Below are 22,981 nucleotides of genomic sequence, written 5' to 3' on the forward strand. Positions count from 1 at the left end.
AAGTGAACCTGAGATTTGTACCAGGTCTGCATGATCTCACAGAAAAAAGTAATGACTTTGGAATCAGAGGGACTGGGTCTTTGGGACTCAGTTTTCTTACCTCTATAATGGGAAGGATTGAACTAAATGGCCTCTGAGGTCACTCCCACTTCTAGCTCTATGACAAGATTGCTCATGGTCCTATTCTCTTTTCACAGCACAATTATCATCTCTATGTGACTCATTCTCGAATTTATTTATTCAGCCTTGACCTCTACTGAATTTCAGCCTAACATCTCTAATATCCAATTGGGTGTCTCAAACTGGAGGTCCCCTAGATATCTTAAACCCAACATGTCTAAAAATGGACTCACTTTTCCTCTCCAAATCTTCCCTTCTTCCTACCTTTCCTCTTACTATCAAGGATTCTACTGTTCTCCTAGTCCCTCAAGCTAATCCTCCTTCCCACTCTCTCACATCTTTCCCCCCATAACTAATCTCTTGCTAAGGCCTTCCCATTTCATCCTTGCAATATCTCTTAAATATGTCTCCTCTCCCCCCGACAGTTCTTCCATCTTGTTGCAGGCCTTCATTTCCCCTTCGTTGGACTCCTGCAGTAGCCTGTTGGTTAGTCTTTCTGTCCATTCCAGGTTATACTTTACTTTATGATTAGGTGATTTTCCTGTAAGTGCACTCCGATCATGTTAGCCCCCTACCCAATAAAACTGCAGTCACTCCTTATCACCTTCTCTAGAATAAAATATAAAATCCTCCTTCTGTGATAAAAGCCCTTTTGAACCTGCCTGCCCACTTCTAATCATCTTACATCATACACTCTTCCTTCCAACCCCCAACTATTCTTTGATCTAAGTTTCCTTTCTGTTTTTCAAGAGAGATCCTCCATCTCCAAGCTTGAGGCATTTTCATTGGCTGTCCCCCAAGTCTGAAATGTTCTTTATCTCCTAGCTTCCCTGGCTTCCTCCAAGTCCCAGATAAAATATCACTTTCTACAAGAATCTTTTCCAGATTCCCCTTCCTGTCTATTTATTGTCTCTAATTTATGCTGAATATAATTTATTTATTAATAGTTGTTCACATGTTGTCTTCCTCCTTAGACTATGAACTCCTTGAGTTTTTGCCTTTGTATCCTTTTGCTTTTTTGCCCCTTTTTGTATCCCCAGCACTTAGCACAGGGCTTGGCAAACAGTGAGCACTCAATAAATGTTTGTTGACTGACTGAATGACCACAACATGGTTCTTCTCAAGAGTAGAATATCCCATATGAAAAGAAACAATGGCATAACTTCCCAAAAGCTGAGTGTCATTGATGTAGAGCATTCCAGCATCAATTTACAAATAGTTGTGGGACCTCCTTCCCACAGTTATTTCAATAGTTTCTTCCCTACTCTGTTCTTAGTTTTAAATAAAACCAAATTCTTTGCATGGTAGGCTTTTGCATTTGGTGTCTAACTCAGCAGACCTTAGGTTTTTAACCTTGTAAAATTACTCTTATCACAAGCAGTTTCTTCTGTTTTCAGCTGTATGATGGACCTCAACTAATAGGCCGTTACTGTGGAGCAGAACTACCTCCTCCTGGATCAACCACAGGGTCCAAGTTGCATGTGATCTTCTGCACTGACTGGCTTGGCCATAATGAAATGGGATTCCAAATGTCCTGGAACCTCAATGGTAAGGTTTGAGTCATACTCAGTTCTGCCGTGGTTCAAGTCTCCCTATTTCCTCTTCTCCCGTGTTCCACAGGTAGGAACCTCTTTCCTGACTCTCCTCTGGTACCTTAGGAACAGGGGGTCCTTCTGTTTGTCCAGTTTGCTGCTGCTACCCCATGGCTTTAGGCTTGGATCCTCCCCTGTTGCTCTGGGAGCTGGGTCATCAGCTACACCCCTTCATATCCCATTTTAAAAAATCATTTGAATGTTAAAAGTAGAGCTAGGAAGTGGACCTGCTATTTCATGATTACAGGTAATAGTAGGTGAGAAAACTTCCTGTGCAATGTAGATCAGTACTTTTTCTGCAACTTGAAGCCTTTAAGAATTGTCCAGGATACTTGTCCAAGTTTACACAGCAGCATATATAAGAGATAGGATGTGAATCCAGGTCCAACACCAGTTCTCTCTACTATTGCTACCCTTCTTCTCATGTATGTTATTATGTATTAGAAATGCACATTTTATTCCACAAATATTTAAGTGATTACTAAGACCAAGGCATTGTGCCAAGAGCTGCTCATATGAAAATGAAAAATGACCCAGTCCCTGTCCCCAAGGGGAATGTGACATGCACACAAATAAGTATAATGTACAATAGAGTATATTGGGGGCAAAGCAAAAGTCAATGTGTTTAACAAAAATCTGAGGAAGATGATGAGCATCCTTTTACCACAGAGCATCAGCAAAAGCTTTCTGGAGGCCATGACACTCAAGTGGAATTGTGAAAGGTAGAGAGAGAGAGAGAGCCATTAGTACCTATGGAATTAGAGTACCAGATACACAGAGGGAAAGCCCCTTGTCAAGGTCAAGGCTCAAAGTGTAGTGCTTTTCTCCTGGAATATGAATATGAATAGACTAATATGAAATAAAGGGGGAAGCACCAGTTAGATCTGAATTGTTGGGGTCAGTCTAAGGGGTTTGTATTGAATTTTTTAGGTGGTAGGAAACCATAGAAGATTTTTGAGCAGAGAAATGAAAGAACAGTGACTGAAAAGAAAAGTCTTACTTCTGGCTTTAAACTCCCCCCGCCCCCCAGACTTCTTCAGTTTCCTCATCTGAAAAATAATGAGGTTGAATTCAGTGTCTTCTGAGATCCCTCCCATTTCTGGTTTTGAAACTCTATGATTTATAACTCTTTAATCATTAGGAAGATTATTTTGTCCACTGGGTAAGAGAGATAGTGGAGAGATCAGAGACTGGAAGGAGACCAAGTATTAGTTCTTTATGACATTACTATTACATAATCATTTTAGATTAGCGTTTTTCCATTTTGTTTTCTTTTATGTATATGAAAATATACCCGAGTTCAGGGAGTTTTGTGATATCATGGTGAAGTATAGCAAAATAATATCCCTAAAATTTGATTGTGAATTGCTGACTCTGAGAGTATGTGCTACAGTGTAATTGTACTGCCTTTGGTCTGCCAAACTAAACAGAAGGCAATGGGAGTTTTCTTTAGTATGTACATGTTAATTGTGACTTGCTTAATAAATAAGGAATAAAATATATAAATATATCATACATGAGGATAAGACAGTCAGGCTGAATGAAGAAAGGAACAGAAGAAAAGAATAACTGAATAAATTGCACATGGTCTGGGAATCATTTCATGGGAAACAATGGCAAGGCTAAAGGGATGAAACAGAGAAAATGGAATCCCTTGATTCAGAGTCAGGGGCTGCTTTAAGGAAGTCCAGAATCTAAAATGTGAAGTCAGTAAGTAGCCGCTACAGACCAGAATTATTTTAGTTCAGTCAAGTTAACTTGGGAATTGGTGCTGGAGATAAAAAAGCAAAACCAAAACATTTTCAGCCCTCAAGAAGTTCATATTTTAGGGGCTTGAGTCATGGTGAGAAGTTAAGTGTAGGTTGGGTATGTACTAGTCAGCTTTCTTACTGTCCCCTAGTTTTAGTAATCTATTCTCTCTCAAATTACCTTTTCTGTGTACAGGCCACTTTTCTTCCTTGCCCCTAATTAAAAATGCAAGCTCCTTGACAACAGACTTTTGCTTTTGTACCCTTAGTACCTAACACTTTTTACATAGAATTAAACTAAGCTTGGGTCATAATGATTGTGCTTTGTAACTGGTCCATCCTAGACAGCATCCCTGAGACTTTCCCTAGAAGGAAAAAAAAAACCCCATGAGTTAGAGGACCCTAGTTCTCGTCCTGGTTCCCTAATTCCTAAAATAAGTAGGGTCCACTATGTGATATGTGGGGTCCCTTCCAAGTCCAGATCCATGATTTCTAAATCCTAAATCATTTCCATCTTCTCAATCATGCTTTTACTCAGCATTGTGGGACCTTTATCATTTAGAGGGGGAACTGAATGAACAGTTTCAATCAGAAGGCAGATAAGAAGGTGTGTATGTGAAATCTCCTAAAGAATAGGACTTATTCGGTCAGAGATTAAAAGAAGGGAAAGATGGGGCAGTAGTTCCAACTGGGAGAAGTGGGATGTAACAAGAAGTGTCTAGAAGTCAGAGTCTAAGAAAAGAGTTTCCAGAAAGAATGGAGGCAGGGATTGGTTAGTGTTTTAAACCTATGTGCAAGGTTAATTGAACAATGTGAACTGTCTTTGTAAAGTAAAGCTGTGTTTTCCCTACATTCCAAACGTTAGCCAATGGGAGAAGGAAAAGGGGCACATGAGGAAAGAATGGAAATAGGAAAATGCTTTAATCGATGAGATCAGCTAGATTTTTTGTCCTTGAAGAATGACAGAAAAGAGAGACTACAAGATACCCTAATGGATTTTAGAGCTCCAGCTAGGAGATTATCCAACCCAGAATTTTTCTCAATGTTGGATCAGACCTGTGATCTCAATGACTTAGGAAACTTGTAGTGAGGAAGCTCCCTTAACCTTCCCAAATGACATTTGCCGTGCAAGTTAGAGACTTGGAGACTTGCCTGGGGTCTCTGTGAGGTGAAGGGACTTGTTAAGGGACACACAAGCAGTGGACAACACTTGAACCGACTTCCTGACTTGAAGGTCAGCTTTCTATCTGCTGTTCTATAATTGCCTCTGCATTAATCAGGGGAAGAGTGCTTGAAAGAGATTGCTTTTACTGAAGCACTGAAAGTGTAAATTTTTTTAGATAGAATTATTATTATAATTATATAATTATATTTGAATAGAATAGTTTGGTTAAATGAAGATATTTAAGCATACTTAAAAATTACCTTTAAACTGGAATAGTTAGTATTTGAATGTGTGTATGAGGCACTTGGTATTCCCTGAGACCCTCAAGTGTAGAATTTAGAGCCTAAAGGGATCCTTGTTTTACAGATAAGGAAACTGAGACTTGAGAAAGTCAAGATCATATAGGCAGCAGAACTAAGATTCAAACTCAGATCTTCTGGATTAAAATCCAGCATTCCTTCTCCTCCTGGCAAGTACGGTGATGGACTAAAACTGAACAGAAAAAGCATTACTTATTCCTCCTTACAAAAGAGTTTCCTTTGAATCAGAATTAGGTTGAGACATGAAGGCTGCCCAGATGTAATGAGGTGATGTTCCGTTTTACTCCCACCCATTTGTCTCCATTGCATCAATATTAAATCTCACTTTAGTCCCTCCTGCTCCTTCCACAGACAGCTAAGTCATGGCATTTTTGATCTGGCCCTTAGAGAATAAGAGTGACATCATTTCCTGAGTATTTCTGCAGGACCAGAAGCCATATCCCCCTTTTATTGAGTGAGTCAATTAATAAACACTTTACAGAAATGTCCTCCCTTTTGTGGAGCACACAAGGCTCCAGGCTGCACGGAGGACACGGATCTCCTAACGCGCTTTATCTACTGGCGCATTTTAACAGAGGGGCTACTGCAGGAGCAGATTAAGCCCCATGACTGTGTCATTATGCAGGCTCCCAAAGAGGGTCCCTCCCTGAAAATAATGACACGGCCACAGTTGCTCTGTCTGGGGAATCAGTTCACAGCATTCAGCTCTGACAGCATTGTCCGGTGTCTGAATCAGAGGCCCCGGCCGAAGGGAGTGCAGCTTTCCGCCCGCTCTGAACAGGCTCTTAGGCTCAGCCCCATTGGACACTCATCCCCGTGGGCTGCCAGCTCCCCAAAGGCCTCTCTTTCACCAGGGAGTGGAATCCAGCATTCAAGCAAGGTCAAGGAGCTTTGGGAGTGAAAGAATAACATGCAAAAGGAGTGAGCTCCTCAGCTGGGAACCAGGGGGAAGGAGGACTGAAGTGGAGGAGGGGGGCCGGAGGGGATGGGGAGGTGATGTCACCCTGTACCTTCACAAAGGAGAAGTCTTTTCTTTGTCAAGAAGGATGACATCAGCCTCCAGACAGGGGTGCCGGTTGTGTTTTATCTTCCCGTTGGCCTGTTAAATGATTTTCTAAAGCAGCCGGAGTTGACAGAAATCCACCTAACCAGTGTCTTCCCAAAGCTTCCCCACGTGCCCTCCTCCCCCAGCCCGGGTCAGCCCCAGCCAGCTCCGGCTCTGCCTCCTGTGAACCTGCTGGTGGTAGGTAGGCCATGTCCCTTTTGTCCTAAACCCTTCTTTTTCACACTGGAGAAGAAGCTGGTGGGGATGATCCGGTGCCAGTTTCTCTCACTGCCCCTCATTTTAGTTCTCTTTGCCCCCCAGTTATCCAAACAGCAAACTCTGCTTCTTAATCTTCAGATCAGCTGTCTTAAACGTGGTGATAAAGATCGAGTTTACTTTTCTTCAGAGTTTTGCTTGTTTGCATCGTGTTGACTGAACATCTTGCTGAGCTGTGGGCCCGCGGAGTGTCAGCTGTGGGTGGCTTGTTGAGTGTGCAGTGTGTGGTCCTGGCAAAGCCAATTAGAGTTTGAAAATGGGAGGTAATTGGTGAAGTCTTTGTGGAAAAGGCATTATAAGGCAGGTTTTTGGAAGATTAATAAGAACTAAGCACATGGACAGATGAAACTCGAGAGAACATCTTGCCATCTTGTTGGGGTCCTGGAACCTTTTTTTGGTGTCTGGGACTCCTATGAGCCACTTCTCAGAATAGTGATTTTAAAATCATAGAATAAAATAAGCGGGATTAAAAAGGAAACCACATATACAGAATGTTTAAGAAAACAGGTGAGATTCAGAACCCCTGTTCTGGAGGCTCACTTGTCAGGGATGTTGCCAGGGGGCTTTCTCTTTTTGATCAGGCACAGGGTAGACTAGCTAGCTGCTTTTGGAGGGCCTTTCTGCCCCTGAAGTTCCATTATTCTGAAACATGTTATTCTAGAGAAGTGGAATTGGCAGAACAGAAATATAGCTGTGGGGGAAAAAAAGATGGTGCATACAGGGAACAGTGAGAAGATGGGTATGACTGGCTCAGAGATTACCTTCTAGATCATGGTAGGGAGCTGGGTGGGGATAGGTATGGGAAGAGAGCCCCAGAGCAAAAGTGACCCTGGTAGACAAATCTTTGCAGATTTTGAACAGGGATATTTTTGTGATGGAAAGGAATATTTTAGAAGGATTCACATGAGAGCAAAGTACAGGACTGCTGAAAGGGAGACTAATTGAGGAGGCTGGTACAGGAAAGAGGCATTGAGTGATCACAAAAGAAATCATTTCAATTACATAAAAAATGCAGGACCAAAAAGCATACTAAAAAGAGAAACTTTTTTAACAATAAATTTTGACTGGCATAGTTGATTTGAGTATGGTTTATAGTCCCACAGGTAATAGTGGGATAAAGGGAGAAGGGTGCATGTGAGGCAAAGTGTTTGTCCAGACTGAAAGGGAGGAGTGAAGCAAGACATATCACAGGATTCCTAGAATCTTGGTCACCAATCAGGGAGTAGACCCTTATTTCCCCAGGGTATGGTCTTTAGTGTGGGGAGCAAGAATAAAATAAAAAAAGTGTTATTAATTGGAAGAGAGTTCTTCAGTGGGACTGTAGAGGATAAGTGAATATGAAAGGTATTTTAGAGAGTGACATATCAAGAATTTATAACAGATGGATATTGGGATTATCAACAAGAGTGATTCAAACATAAGTCCAAATTTCCTAATTATAATGCCTGGGGAAAAAGTCACAGAGAAGGGATTGTTGGAAAGGGGAGCTAGTTTGAAGAAAAAGCTGACATGCAATTTTAGACACTGATTTTGAGGCAACTAAGAGACATCCAAGTGGGGATTTCCTGTAGTCATTGGGAAATAGGAAGCTGGGGTAAGTGCTTATTTAGATTTGAAAGCTGAGGGGAGTGAATATTGAAGAAGAAATAGCAGATGTTTTTGGAAATAACTAAAGTTAGGGAGTGAGAGGATGAAAAGGAATCACACAAAACACAGATAAAGAAGAATTAGAGAAATATGAGTGGAATCAGAAAACTTTTATATCATGAAAAACTGGAGAAAATAATTTTAAGGAGTTTCAGTGATGGAAAATGAAGAAAAGTTTATATTGGTAATCGTCAAGGGTAATTTCAGTAGAATTATGAAAGTGGAAGTTAGATTGGAGAGATTTTCAGAAGAGAATGGATCAACAGGAAATGAAAGCAATGTCTGCAGAAAAGTATTCCCCAGTAACCAGGCCAGGAAAAGCCCCAACAACAAACAAACATTATTATAATAACATTTTTACTACTCCATAAAATTTTTATTTCCAAAGTTTACTTGCTTCTTTAAAATACAAAGAATTCTAATTCTTTGATCTTTTCTTTTCTCCTGAATCCTCCTTCTCTTCTTTCTGGCTTGTTTCACAGTCCCTGTTACTGGCCTCCTACCCCTCAGGGACTGAGGGCTGCTGTGCTGAAACTGCCAAAGGGTTGAGCATTTGGTAGTAGACAGTTATGATATTTTGCATATCTACAGGATGCTTTGGACTAGAAAACACTGGTTTCAGCTGCAACTGCAAATTTGATAGTAAAAAGAATAAAAATGGAGAAATAGATAGGAGCATCTTAGGGAGTTTTTTTTCATATTATTATTATCAAGATGAAGAGGCCTGGCTTTTTGAAGGTGGAAGGGAAGAATTCCATGGCAAAGAGTGAGAAACTAAAGATGCTATAAGGGGAGATAGCAGAGTGGATTGGAGACTTCAGGTTTTAGAGACAGAATGATTGGGTTAGTCCTGGCCCCAACAATTAGAACAAGGAACAATGACTCCCCATTGGGTTCATCTCTACTCTCAGTGTCCTGACATTAAGTTCCCCAACTAGCCAGGAGTTGTTCCTTTTTTTCCCTTGAAGGAATAAAGTGACTGCTATCTGTAAATCTGGCATAATGGCAATGGCTGGAAAACTAGCCTCCGACAAATCCCTGGTCATCTTGTCTGGTTATAGTTCCACCTGGAAAAAAGAATGGGGAGACAGATGTAAGGACCATTACAGGGTCTGAGAAGGCTTGTGGTCCCAAAGTTAAATGCCACTTTACCTATGGAGACTAGGGAGAAAGAAGCTGGATGTTTCAGGAGAGGTGATAAGTCAATTCACTCCGGTTTCTGTTTTGTGCCAAGTCCTTTGCTAGGGATTAAGAACACAAAAACAAAGTTTAAAATACTATTTGAGGTGTGTTAGAGAACAATGAGAGATGGATGAAGATATTAATGAGGATCAAAGAATATCTTGTAAAACTAAATTTCCCCTGAGTCCAGGATTGACCAGGGATGCCTATGACTCCTTCCTCTGACAGGAGTGTGACCAAAGAAAGTGGACATGGTGGGTGCTACACAGCTGCGGCTGGGTAGGTGACCAAGATGACATGGGAGAAGGGAAGAGAGCCTTGAGAGGCTGCACTGAAGTAATTGTCTCTTGAGTCTAGGGTAGAGAGGAAATTCAACAGAACCAAAAGGGAGTTAATAGGCTAGCTGAAGTGGAAGGGGTTAAGTGATTGAAGGTCTTAGCAAAGGAGAGAGAGAGGGAGAGCTGACATAACAGGTTCAGAGACAGATCAGGGATGCCTTTGTGATAATGAAGACCAATGTCGTCTTAAACAATTCTTGTTAATGAAGTCACGTACTGACATGGTGAAAATATAGTTTGGGAAGAGGGATGGGCTGGAGATCTGCGTGACAACAGAATTTAAGTACCTAGTAATAGTTACCAAAATGGATGTTAAAGTCCTAAAGATGATGGAAGGGGATGAAGTAAGGAGAATAATCTAATTCTGTTTCTCTTCTCTTGACCTGAGTCACATGTTGATAAAAATGGGACAAATTGGATTGACTTTTATGTCTATTTTTCGTCTTGATCTTTATCTAGCCACTGGTTCCAGATGGCTCTGGAGGGAAAGTGAGGCAGGTGATCTTGCCTAGTCCTCCCTCACTTAAATCCAATTAACTTGTGTGTCATGAAATCATCTCCCTGATGTCATGATCCTCTTCGAGAAATGAAGGACAAACAGTATCATTTAAAGAGACATTATTTTGAAACGTGGAATTATTATTTAATAGGTCAACAGATTTTTATGGTTTAAAAGTATTTTGTAATTTTAAAAAGTCATAAAGATTGTTCTATTGGTTTATATCTCAAATGAAATAAGTTAAAGTACTTTGCAAACCTTAAAAAGCAATGTCAATGTCAGCTATTATGTTCATTCAAAAAGCAACCATGTAAAATGTGGAAAAAAATCCCAACACTGAAGATATTTGGTTTTAATTATGAACGTGTGGTATCTTTGATGAGTTGTGGCCAGTAAGAATTCCAGGGCTTTTTCAGAAGTGTTTAAGAAGTATCCAGGCTTAATCTCACTTTGAATAACTATATGGTTCCTTTTTAAATTCCTTGAACAGTTTTAATTGAATTACACATTGGACTTCCCTTTCAATGGTGACCTATGATATAACGTTAAAGAGGACTGTTACAATACCTGCTGCATTCTGCCTCAAATATGACATCAGGGCAAAAGCTTCCTTTGTTTAGGTTTGGGGAACTTCTGAGAGATGACAAATCAGTACAAACATGAGCAGTGGCATGCTAGTAAGTATTTAACAGACAGCTCTCTAAGAAAAAGAAAAAAAAGTACATGAGAAACACTTTTAAGTTGAATCTTCATTATAAATATCTTATTTATCATATTCTTAAGTCTAGACTTTCAACAAATTATTACATCAAACTGACTTGTAGTATTTGTTGTTATCTAAAATGTAAATGCTCGCACTGAATATTTAACAATTGACTTTCAAGAGCTGCTTTAAACTGCCTAAAACTGCTCAATTTAAATCTGCAAGTCACTATTACTTCCATTTGGCACCCACAATTTTTAAAAAAACCCATTTATGTAAAAAGAGAAAATGCTGAACATTTTAAAATGATTGGTTTTTTTTTTAGAGAATGTACTCATGCTAAGAAAAAAATACAACCATATATATTTGTGCTCTGTATATTTACATTGATGTTCTATATCTAATCTGTAGATGTACTTGAATGTAGCTATCTGATACTTCTGAAGCTAGCTGGAGCTCCATTCACCTGGGATGTTCTGTATTAACCTATTAGAGTTGTTTGGTTGTCTGTTTGTGACTTCTCATAGCTAAAAATGAGTTTGAACTTATTTGAACATTCATTAATCACAACATTGGCTTCCTCAGTCATTACCTATACAGATAATTATTTAGTTTAGGAAACTTTATATATCTTATAACACTTTATTCATATCATTCTAAAGTTTGATAAAGAGTAGGCTAATGAGAAGGTTAATGAAGAGCAAGGAATATCTTGTAAAATCTAAATGTCCTGAGTCTGTGATGGACCAGGAGCTCATTAACCAACTGAAGAGTTACCAAATTAAGGACTGAAAGTATTATTTATTAAAAATATTTTGTTTTTGGAAACTCCCTCTACCGATGCATTTCTGCATCTTGTTGTTAATTTAATAGTCATAGATTGTTTGGGGCAGCTAAATGGCACGGTGGCTAGAGAGTTGAGTTGAGTTTGGAGTCAGAAAGACCCGAGTTCAATCTTGCCTCAGGCATTTACTAATTATATGATATTGGAAATATCATTTAACCTTTTTGCCACAGTTTCCTAATCTGTAAAATGAGCTGGAGAAGGAAATGGTGAGCCATTTGCCAAGAAAACTCCAAGGTCATGAGGACTCAGATATGACTGAACAACAGCAATAACAAGATTTTCTCTCTTGACTACTAGCAAACAAATAGTTTATAGCAGAAAAGGGATTCAACCCTTTGTCTTTCTGAATCTGTCACACTGACCTCTCCCCATTGTAACTATGCTGACTTTCCTGAGGATGTACTTTTATTTCACAAATTTTCTTCCTCCTAAGATCCTTATCTTTAGCATTTGGGAGGAGAAAGTGTGGATGGATGGTAGACACCCATGGAGCAGAGGAGGGAGGAGTCACGCTGATGAGATTTTGAATCTTCCTTGAGTTTAGATGTCACAGATTGACTGAAATTTCAGTTAAAAAAAAAAAAAAGCCAGACTCGAATATTATTCACATCCTTGACTACAATAGTATATATTGTTGTTCAAAGTACATTCAGTTAATCTTGATTTCACACTGGGGAGAGAAAAACCTCATTTTTTGGCGAGTGGTTAGGACTTATTACTGAGCAAATCTGAGGCTCTCAAAGACTATGAGGTTTTTTAAAGGTTACTCATCATCCCAAATTCACTTGTGGCTGCTCTTCACCAGTCTGCCTTCTGTTTCCAAGAACACTCTTTGAAATAGTACATCACGAACAGCCATAACCAAACCTCCCCTGGCCACCCCCACCTTCTCAAACATGCAGCGTTCCATTCGTGCAGCCCCTGCAGTTAGCAAAAGGAAGGCGTTCAGTCTGTACAGGTTTCTTGACCTTTCTATTTGTGTCCTGGTTACCTAGCAACTCTGTGATAGACATTGCATATGTTTTCTGGGGGAATTCCAGGCTTTTTTAGTACAACACGAGAAAAAGAAAACTAGTGTTTTTATTAGTTTCGAAATTTATAGCAAAAGTTTCCAAAAATTGTTCCATTGAGAATGGTGAACCAATCTCAAATTCATTGTAGTTCTTTACAGTTCAGAGAGGTTTGCTTTTACCTCCTCCATATATATTTTATAGATATGTCACAGATCCAAGCATTGCTGTGAGAAATCTTTGAAAATGGTGTTTTTAAAAAAAATTTCTCTTCTAACATTAGCTGCTCATGGCATAGGGGTGTGTGTATGTTTGTGTGTATGTGCATATATAGAGAGAGACACACATTACATATAAGTATACATATCCACAGAGATACACACATATTTTCTCACCACATATACAAACACACACATATATGTATATATGCACACCCATACACATAAGTGTACACCCATAATACACACATATATACATAAAGAAATATGATCATTTCCTTCCATCTGATTAAACTTCTACTTTAAGTTCAATCATTTGCAGACTAACTGCATTAACTGGCTACTTCTTATTCAAAAGACTACTTTTTCAGTTAATTATGATGAAAATGTCCCAGATGTTCTTTGGAGAGTAGATGAAGGGTAATTAAATTAAATCAAATGATTAGTGCACTGATCAAGTTAACAATTTGCTTAAGGAAGTAACTTATTTTTCCATAATTTTTTTTCTTTCTTCCCATGAACATCAGAGAACATAGCAATGGAAAAAAGTTTAGTCCTTATCCTGGGTAATTTTGTGGCCAGATTATCCTAGAATTCGAGATCTAGAGCTGGAAGGGTCCTGGGATATTGAATTCACTCTCTCCCAGTTCACAGATGGGGGAATTCTGCTATAGAAAGCTTAAGTGAATTGCCTGCATGAGTGGCAGGTTGATATCTTCAAATCCAGTTTTCTTTTCAATAACCACATGGCATCCTATCATATATATTTGTGGAACTTTTTCAGATAATAATATGAATGAACATTTATATACTTTTTATTTTTTGGTAAATTTTGCAAAGCACTCTGCATATGTGTATGTATATATGTGTGTGTCTCTGTGTGTATATATAATCTTTGTGGGTATATATACACACATATACATACATACATATATATGTATATATAAAATTTGTGCAACCCTCTCCACAGCTCTGTGAGACAGATAATCTAAATGGCCACATATTACAAATGATGAAACTCTGACTGAGAATTTAAGTGAGTTGCCCAAGACCATACAGCTAATGGACCCAGGAATATGGAAGTGAGAAGAGTAGAGTGTGGAGATCTGGGATTTGAACCTAGAGTCCTTTTCTCCCGCAGTCCCAGCATATTCCATTAGCTTTCCAGTCTACCATGAAGTGAATGGAACTGAACATACCGACTTTAATGATTGCTAATACAGAAGAAAGAGCAGTGAATTTGAATTCAGAGATTTTATTGTTATTGAATCATTTTGGTTATGTTTAAGTCTTTGTAAACTTTTTGGAACTTTCTTGGCAAATATAATGGGATGGTTTGCAATTTCTTTCTTCAGCTCATTTTACAGATAAAGGAAACTGAGGCAAGCGTAGTGAAGTGACCTGCCCAGGGTCACACAGCTAGTAAGTGTCTGAGGGTAGATATGAATTCAGGAAGATGAGTCTTCCTGACTCCAGGCCCAGTGCTCTATGAACTGTGGTTTCACCTAGCTGAATTCAGACTCAAAGCCCACTTTTGCCATTTCTTACCTGAGTGACCTTGGACAAGTCAGTTAATTGGGGCCCAGCTACCTTATATGTAAAATGAAAAAATCGGATTAGGGGATGTCTTTGGCAGCTTTAATGTTCTCATCTCCCAAACATGATTCAAACCTTGTTGCTAGGAGAGAGAAGTCCCAAAGACTCAAAAGTCATGGTCATTGTCACTCCCAGCATGTTGTGGTACATTAAGCTGTGTAAACCTTCCTTGGGAAGGAAGATTGAGGGTGTGGTGGAAGGACACAAGAGGAATTGGGGAGAAGCAGGTAATTAGGTGTCCTCAGGGGGTGATTCATTGGCCTCTTTCCCTGAAAATATTTTTCAAGACCATTTAAAGGAAACAGTTTTTGAATGAGTAATCCTGAATGGGAGTGTGACCATAAAACTAGAAGCCCTCTAAAAAGAAAGTTATTTCTTTTTTTCCCTCCACAAATTTTGCCCATTTGGGGGATTTCATCAAGTATCTACGTGAGACTCATGAAATATGCTTAGGAGAACCAGAGTCATCGCTGCCTAGTTCAAGGGAAGTGAGCCCAATCAGTCCCTTTGGTCTCATTAAATAACTGGTAATTTCTGCAGCCCCCGATGTACTTCTAGATGGTTGGCTTGGAAACTCTTCAGGGATATCCAAAATGAATGAAACAAGGGAAGCCGTTAGGGAGGAAGCAGCAATTTGCAGAGTAAAGGGGAAGATGCATTTAACCCAGAGAGAAAAACTAATAGAGTGGTTATTTTTTTTCAGACTAAGATGAATTCTTTAACCTTTTTACATGGAGAAGATATCATCCCTTACTGATAAGGGTAAATGATGACTCTTCCTCTCTCATTTCTCTCACTACACTGAGAAGGACACCCGCGGCATACTAATTCAGCACGTGCAGAGCATTTCATGGATACAATAGTTCTAATTTGGCACATTCTTGTGAAATCCTTCTTCATTAATTTAAAATTACGGTGTAGATGTAAACAAAAATTTATCCCAGTTGCTGGTGTCTGTCCATAAAGTGGATATATTCAATTAATGTCAGTATAGTTTTTTCACACTTTTCTCTTTCTGATGTTGAAAACAGAGAACTTCCCTCCAAGTTCATCTCAGTGGGAAATTCTTTGTGTCCTTCTTTGTGGTTCTGAGTCAGAAACATTGGTGTGTCATACAGTGGTACACCGACATAGTCTTGCTATGATAGTACCCTTAATTATTGAGAATGCGAAACCAAATCAATTCTTGCTTACCTTCTTCCTCTTTTAAAATCTGATTTTTCTCTTTTGGTCTACTTCCAGTAGTATCTTTTCTTCCTTATAGTCTCAGCAATTGACCTGCTAGCTACTAACTTCATCTTTATCAGTTACTGTATGAATCTGGACCTCTGAACAATTTTTTTTTTTGCTTCTTTCTCATCCTGTCTATGATCTGACCAATCCCTAATTCTAAATTCTTGATTGTTAGATTATTAAGCTTTTGCCAGATCCAGAGTTTTTCTCCGTGTTACAAAAAAAAATGTATTATTATTCTTATCATCTTGGTCCATACATTCCATTAATATACCATACCAATCAATAATGGCAGCCCCTCCGGTGTCATTTAGCAAATAGTGGAAGTAGAGTTAGCAATAGACTTCTAAGTAAATACTTGTATTGTTATTATTTTTGTGATTTATGCTGGAGGTCACAATATGTAGATATTCTTTTGTACCCTTAGTTGGAAGGATTAATGAACCACACTATGGTTTGCATGTGTGTGTATGGACTGATGTATGGAAAAGGGGAAGGGTGGATAGAGAGTGAGGTTCAGAAGCTAGAAAACCCAAGTTCAAGTCTTACCTCTGACATGTACTGGCTGTGTGACATCATCTAACCCCTCGGTGATCTAGGGAACTCTCTAAGTAGCAGAGAAGGTGACTGACTTGTATTCCTTGAAAATTTACCACTTGAGAGTTCCCTATCTTTTTTTTTTTTAAATTTAATAGCCTTTTATTTACAGGTTATATGCATGGGTAACTTTACAGCATTAACAATTGCCAAACCTCTTGTTCAAATTTTTCACCTCTTACCCCCCATCCCCTCCCCCAGATGGCAGGATGACCAGTAGATGTTAAATACATTAAAATATAAATTAGATACACAATAAGTATACATGACCAAACCGTTATTTTGCTGTACAAAAAGAATCAGACTCTGAAATATTGTACAATTAGCCTGTGAAGGAAATCAAAAATGCAGGTGGGCATAAATATAGGGATTGGGAATTCAATGTAATGGTTTTTAGTCATCTCCCAGAGTTCTTTCTCTGGGCGTAGCTGGTTCAGTTCATTACTGCTCCATTGGAAATGATTTGGTTGATCTCGTTGCTGAGGATGGCCAGGTCCATCAGAACTGGTCATCATATAGTATTGTTGTTGAAGTATATAATGATCTCCTGGTCCTGCTCATTTCACTCAGCATCAGTTCGTGTAAGTCTCTCCAGGCCTTGAGAGTTCCCTATCTTAATGAAACTACAGGTATATATGTGTGTTTACATAATATATACTATATATATATATGTGTGTGTGTAATATATAATGTAGACATATGGTGCATATGTATATATGGGTGTATATGGAATATATATATGTGTATATATACATATATAAGTATATTTGTGTATGTGCATTTGAAAATATGATATACATATATATTTGTGTATATTATATACATAGATATTTACTTGTATATAAACACATACATTCTATCACAGATGCAAATGTGTTTTTATATTACATGATATTTATATATACATGATATATTATATTCTAATATTAATATATGATATTATTGTTATCATTTACATACATATAGATACATACCCTGTTTCTTAGCTACATAATTTCTGCAATAATTTCTGTTGAAAAGAATCATTGAACTCTTGTGTTGAAGGGACCTTAGAGTCTAAACTCCTGTAGCAGCTATTTCAGAAAATTCTGAATTCTCCAGACTAGCTAATGCCTGGGATGAATCAATTCAAAGCCACCCACAGATTAGAGCCACCCACTGTGCAAAAGGAGGGAAATCAGTTTCATTTAAAAGCATATTTGAAGGGACCATGGAGAAACCGTTTTCATTTTTAAATTACTGGGAAAAAATTATTGGCTAGGACACCTTAATAAAGCACACGTATGCCTTTATTTATCATGTTTTGAAAGATTTTTCTTCACACAAATATGTATATATGTATATATATGCACATTTATTATGTAAATATAGGTGTCTATACGTATCTATCATTCTATCTATCCAGCTGTAAATAGAGCTGTTTTGGCTCAATTATTTCATACATTTTGTGAACTTTCCTGACTCCTCAGAGATTCAGGCAGGGGTGTGGTTGGGTAGGAACAGAATGAGTCCATGATCCCTATTGCTCCCTTCAACCCTTTCATTTCTTCTTTGCTCCTTCTATCCTCTGGAGGTTTTAGTGATGCAAAAATAAAACAGGCCTTTCTCCTGGTTACTGGAGGGATCACAGTTGGAGATAAACACGGAGCCTCTCCCTTCTTCTTCCAGAATGTGTCTCCCCACCCATATGCAAAAGGGATGGAGAGGCAATTGCTTCTGGAGAGTCATTCTATGAGGATTTATACACCATGGCCTCCTATGCTTTTATTCCTATTTATCTTTATTTTTGGCATCTTGTGCCTTTATTAAAGCCATTCTTTAAAATAAGGTGTTGGAATAGGAGAGGAAAGTAGAAAAATTTAATGTAATTGGGAAGGGTGTGGGGAGGCTTTGAAATTTTACAATTCATGGCTGGGATTTTTTCCTTACTATCTAAGAAAAGACAAAATTTGGTTAGCAAAGTGTTTTTATGTAAACCTTTGAGGTGACCTACTCAGGCAGCTAGGTGGTACAAAGGATAGACCACTTTGCCTCATCAGGAAAATCTGAGTTTAAATTTGGTTTTGGACACTTACTAGCCCTCTTTGCCTCAATTTCCTCAACTGAAAAATGAGGATAAAAATAGCATCTACCTCAAAAGGTTGTTGTGAGGATCAAACGAGATAATATTTGTAAAACATTTAGCACAGTGCTGGCAAATTATAGGCTATTATTATTAAATTATTATTTCTTTTCCTTCCTTTTACACAAATAAGTTATGAAACAGTTTTCAAGTCTTCCATTCCTCCATATAAAGTCATATCAATGTGCTTATGACTGAGAGTTGGGATGAAAATAAAATCAACTAAAGATTAGTCACCAGTGCTATTTTTTCAAAGGTTAATTGTTTGTGGACAAGATCTTATTCTATATGTACTGCAATTTTAAGAAAGAACCTTAGTGATTTACTTTTCAATTCACTTAATCAAATATCTACCAATTAATCAACAAGAATCTCAAACAATAAACAATTTATCCAGCAGTTATCATGTGCCAGACATTATGATTGGTTACTAGCACTTTCTACAAAGACAAAAAAAAAATGTGTCCTGCCTTCAAGGAGTTTACACTCTATTGAAGTAGTCAAAATGTTTACTAATCAGCATGTACAAAATATTTGCCAAACAAATATAGACAGCTGACATGCTTAATGTGCATGATCGCCATTTTAAGCACTCGAGGAAGAATGATAACTACTAAAACACAAATCTTCCATCCCTGTGGAGGTTATATGACACATGTAGGAACCACTTAATTCTTTATATTTCTGCCTCTTGTGCCTCATACGGTATCTGACACATTACAGATGCTTTAAACATTTTCTTTTTGATTGATTTATGGGTCATGGGCAGACATGACCATCCCATCTCCATGGATGATTGAGATAAAAGAAGGAAACTTGTCAATTGAGGTTGATGAACTAGGTGGGGGGATATAGAAAGATAAATAGATAGATAGATAGATAGATAATATTTTAAAGTTTGCTAAGTGTTTGGGATTCATTATGTCACTGAACTTAACAACACCGCTGGTTAGAGCTGGCCCAAATGATATTGCTACCTGGTCCAGTCATGTGTCCACAATTATTTAGAGTTTTTAAAAAGAGTATGGATGCCCACTTGTTTGCTATATTATAAAGTGCTTTTCTGTTCATGTATACATTGAATCAGTATTTCTTATTCAGAGATTCTGTAATGCACTGAATTAAAGAACTCATAAGCATTTTTAATGCAATAAAAACTCAGGGAATTTGATTCTTCCAAACTGGAAAAAGCCAGATGACTTCCTTAACTTGGGCTGATGCTAATTTAGCCACAGAGTAGTGTTTTTCTTAGAGGTGAAGAGATTGAGCCTTCATATCAAACTATAAGACTTGCATTGCAGTAGTAAGTAATACATATTTCTAATTGAATGTAGGGATGAGTATTTCTGTGATCTGTCAGAGCTCAGAAGGACAAAGATGTAAAGCTTCCACTCTATGAAAGGACAAATTTCATTATTTATTTTTATGAGTTTTGTATCTAAGTTCCAATTCTAGTGTTTAACCCAATAAACACGTCCATAGTTTTGTCTGTACTAAATTACTTTTGGACATCTGGATGTTATAGGGATAGAGTGCTGTGCCTGTAGTCAGGAAGACACTTTTCTGAGTTCAGATCTGGCCTCAGATACCTCTTAGCTTTGTGACGATCAAGTGTTACTGTCTTAAATAGAAGTAGAAGGAAGAAGGTAGGGAGACTATATGGTACAGTGGAAAAGCCCCTGGACTTGAAGGCACAAGACCTGGCTTCAGGTACTGTACCACTTTGGGTAAGTCACCCAAGAGTAGTGTGTGAGATCCTACTAAAAGGAATATTTCTGCCCCAAGAAAATACAAAAACTACTTCCTCTGGGACCAAGAAAAGAAAAAAAATTGCATTGAGTTTCCAGAGTTTTGATTGAACAAATTAAAATATTTCACTGCAGTCAGACCGCATTGAGAGCCAAGAATCTGATATTACTGTTTTGGTTTGCATCAATCAGCCTGTGGGCATAGGGACCCTGTTATTTGTTTATGAAGACACTGAAATCAGAGAGGGAATGCAATGGACCAAAGGAACAATTATGAAATTTTTACATATAATGACAACTAAAAATGGTTTCATAACTTCTCTGATGGTTGAAATGAAGTGAGATTCAAATGAGTTAATTTATGTAAAACATAACTTTAAAGCTTACTTTTATTATTATCTTACATTCTGGTGCCAACAGTCAATGTTACTTCCTCACAGATATTTATTTGTATGATCAGTCCATATGATGTGACTACTAGCACAGAAAATGAAAATGACAAACTCTGCTGAAACCCAGAGTGCATCAGGAGCAGCCTTTCCTACCTGCATGACAAGCAGATCTGTTCCAATTTATTAAAAATAGTGCATATGCAATTTATGTTGTCCTTGGCTCATTATCAGGGATATTTTTCTTGAGATGTGTTATGGAAAGACTCTTTCCTAACCTGTTCATGGCCCTTCTATTTTTTAAAATATTCAACCCATGCCATAAAGAGTTTTGGCACATCTAATTATACCAGCCTTTTTATGCTGCTATAATCTTGGCTTTTTAATAATTTAGCATTTATTGAAATTCAGACGTGTAGTAGACAATTTGCAAAAAAAAATATTACCTCTGGGCTGTGGGTTTAAGGAGGAAAAATCTTGAATGGGGCTGTGAAGACTGACGGTTTGAGATATTTTTGGAGAGTGGTGGGAGCAGTTTATACTTTCATTCTTGAAATCTTCATTGGGTTCCTTTTCTGATCTGTGGAAGTTTTTAAGCAAAAGATAAGGTACAATTTCTATTGTGTGTGTATGTGTGTGTGTGTGTGTGTATGTGTGTGTGTGTGTGTGTGTGTGTGTGTGTGTGTGTGTATATCAGGTGAAAGCTATAAAAGACAATATCTAGAAAGTTTTATCAAATTTGATAGCCATGTTTTTTTTTTTTAATATGACCATGAGTATTAGAAATTTTCATTGATCTGAAATTTGCTAACTTTTCTTCTTCTTGTCGTTCATTTATTTTGGTCATGTCTGACTCTTCCTGATCCCATTTGGGTTTTCTTGGCAAGGATACTGGAGTAGTTTATTATTTTCTTCACCAGTTCATTTTACAGAGGAGGAAACTGAGGGCAAACAGGGTTAAAGGATCACACAGCTAATTAGGTCTGAGCCTGGATTAGAACTTGGATTTTCTTCGCTTCAGTCCTGGCACTCTTTCTCACATAGTTGTCCCAACTTTTTTTCTGAACATACTTGTATCTGTTCTTATTATTTTCTCTATTAGTGGGAGCTTACTTATGAATAAGGATTACTTCATTCATTGCATTTAAATCCCCAGCAGCTTGCACAGTGCCTGATACAGAAGAGGTGTTTGATAAATATTTATTGATTGATTTTAAATATGAAATGCTTTAGATTTAGATTGAAAGGAACAGTGGTGACTGACGGGCTATAAACTTAAAGTCAGGGCCTTTATTGATTTAAATTTTATATTTTCTCCCAGCACTAGTAGCATACTGTTCTTGACATGGTAGGACCTTGATGCTTATGTTATATGATGCTGCACTCATAAGTGGCATTTGGTGAATATTTAGTTTTAGTCATAAACCTCTTTATTTTATGGATGAAGAAACTGAGGCACTTGATCAGGGAAACACTGAGAGTGTTTTTCTGATACTAAATATTGTGCTTTATCCACTCTGCTACATACACTTGTAAACTTTATATTTTCTTAGAAAGTTCATGGAATATGAAATTAGAAATCCTAAGCAAAAATTTTAAAATGATTATCAACCTCCCTGTTGTATATCCATCACTTTATTGAATAGTTTTGAATATTTCCTAGACTCTCATGGTCACATATAACTGACTAAAGCTATGCTATTTTTACCAGGTTGTGGTGGGGAGCTAACTGGACCTTCTGGATTCTTTACAAGCCCTCAGTACCCAGAAAAGTATCCACCCAATAAGGAGTGTATCTGGTACATTCACACAGCCCCAGGAAGCAGTATTCAGCTTACCATTGAAGACTTCGATGTAGAACACCACTCAAACTGCAGATTTGATGTCCTTGAGGTAGGAATTTCATTTTATTTTATCTATCTATCTATCATCTATCTATTCATTCATTTATTCATTTATTTATTTGTCTGTTTTGCTGAGACAATTGGGGGGTAAGTGACTTGCCCAGGGTCACACAGCTAAAGGAATTTTGTTTTTTAATTGTGCCGAAAAACCTCCCTTGCAGAGGGCCTGTCAAGTCAGCAGGTATTTATTAAACATCCCCTATGTGTCAGGCACTGGAGAAAAAGTCAGAGACACTCCCTCCTCTCAAAGAGAGAACAATCTACTTGGGGGGATAATATGCAAACAGCTATGTACAAATAAGACATATGCAGGAGAAACTGCAGAAAATCTCAGTGGTAGAATTATAGGAGACTAAGGAGGGCTTTTGGCCAAAGGTGGGATTTTAGCTGAGATTTAAAGAAATTTAAGAGGTGGAGGAGATAAAGCATTCTGTGCATGGGGGTCAGCCAGGGAAATGCACTGAGTCAGGAAAGGGGGTGTCTTGTGTGGGCAACAATGGCAAGGCTACTGTCATCGGATTGTACATGCCGTGGGGAATTTAGACAGAAGGAGACTGCAGAGGCAGGAAGGTAAGGAAAAGCTTTGAAAGCCAAACAGAGGACTTTACAATTGGTCCTGGAGATAATAGGGACTCTAAAGTGGGGTAGTTCTGGGATCACGAGTTGGAAGATGTAATTCCAT

At 38.1% G+C, this 22,981-nt stretch overlaps 1 protein-coding gene across 1 annotated transcript in view; it reads left to right on the plus strand.

The window, feature by feature from the left end:
- CUBN (cubilin) overlaps positions 1-22,981 on the plus strand; it is a 282,752-nt gene that overhangs the window by 99,771 nt on the left and 160,000 nt on the right. Inside the window, exons 28-29 of the mRNA XM_031939914.1 lie at positions 1,518-1,668; positions 22,107-22,288. Coding sequence (XP_031795774.1) covers positions 1,518-1,668; positions 22,107-22,288 — 333 coding nt within the window. The remainder of the gene's footprint in view (positions 1-1,517; positions 1,669-22,106; positions 22,289-22,981) is intronic.

Source organism: Sarcophilus harrisii, chromosome 5 (genome assembly GCF_902635505.1).
Source record: "Sarcophilus harrisii chromosome 5, mSarHar1.11, whole genome shotgun sequence".
Classification (NCBI taxonomy): Eukaryota; Metazoa; Chordata; class Mammalia; order Dasyuromorphia; family Dasyuridae; genus Sarcophilus; species Sarcophilus harrisii.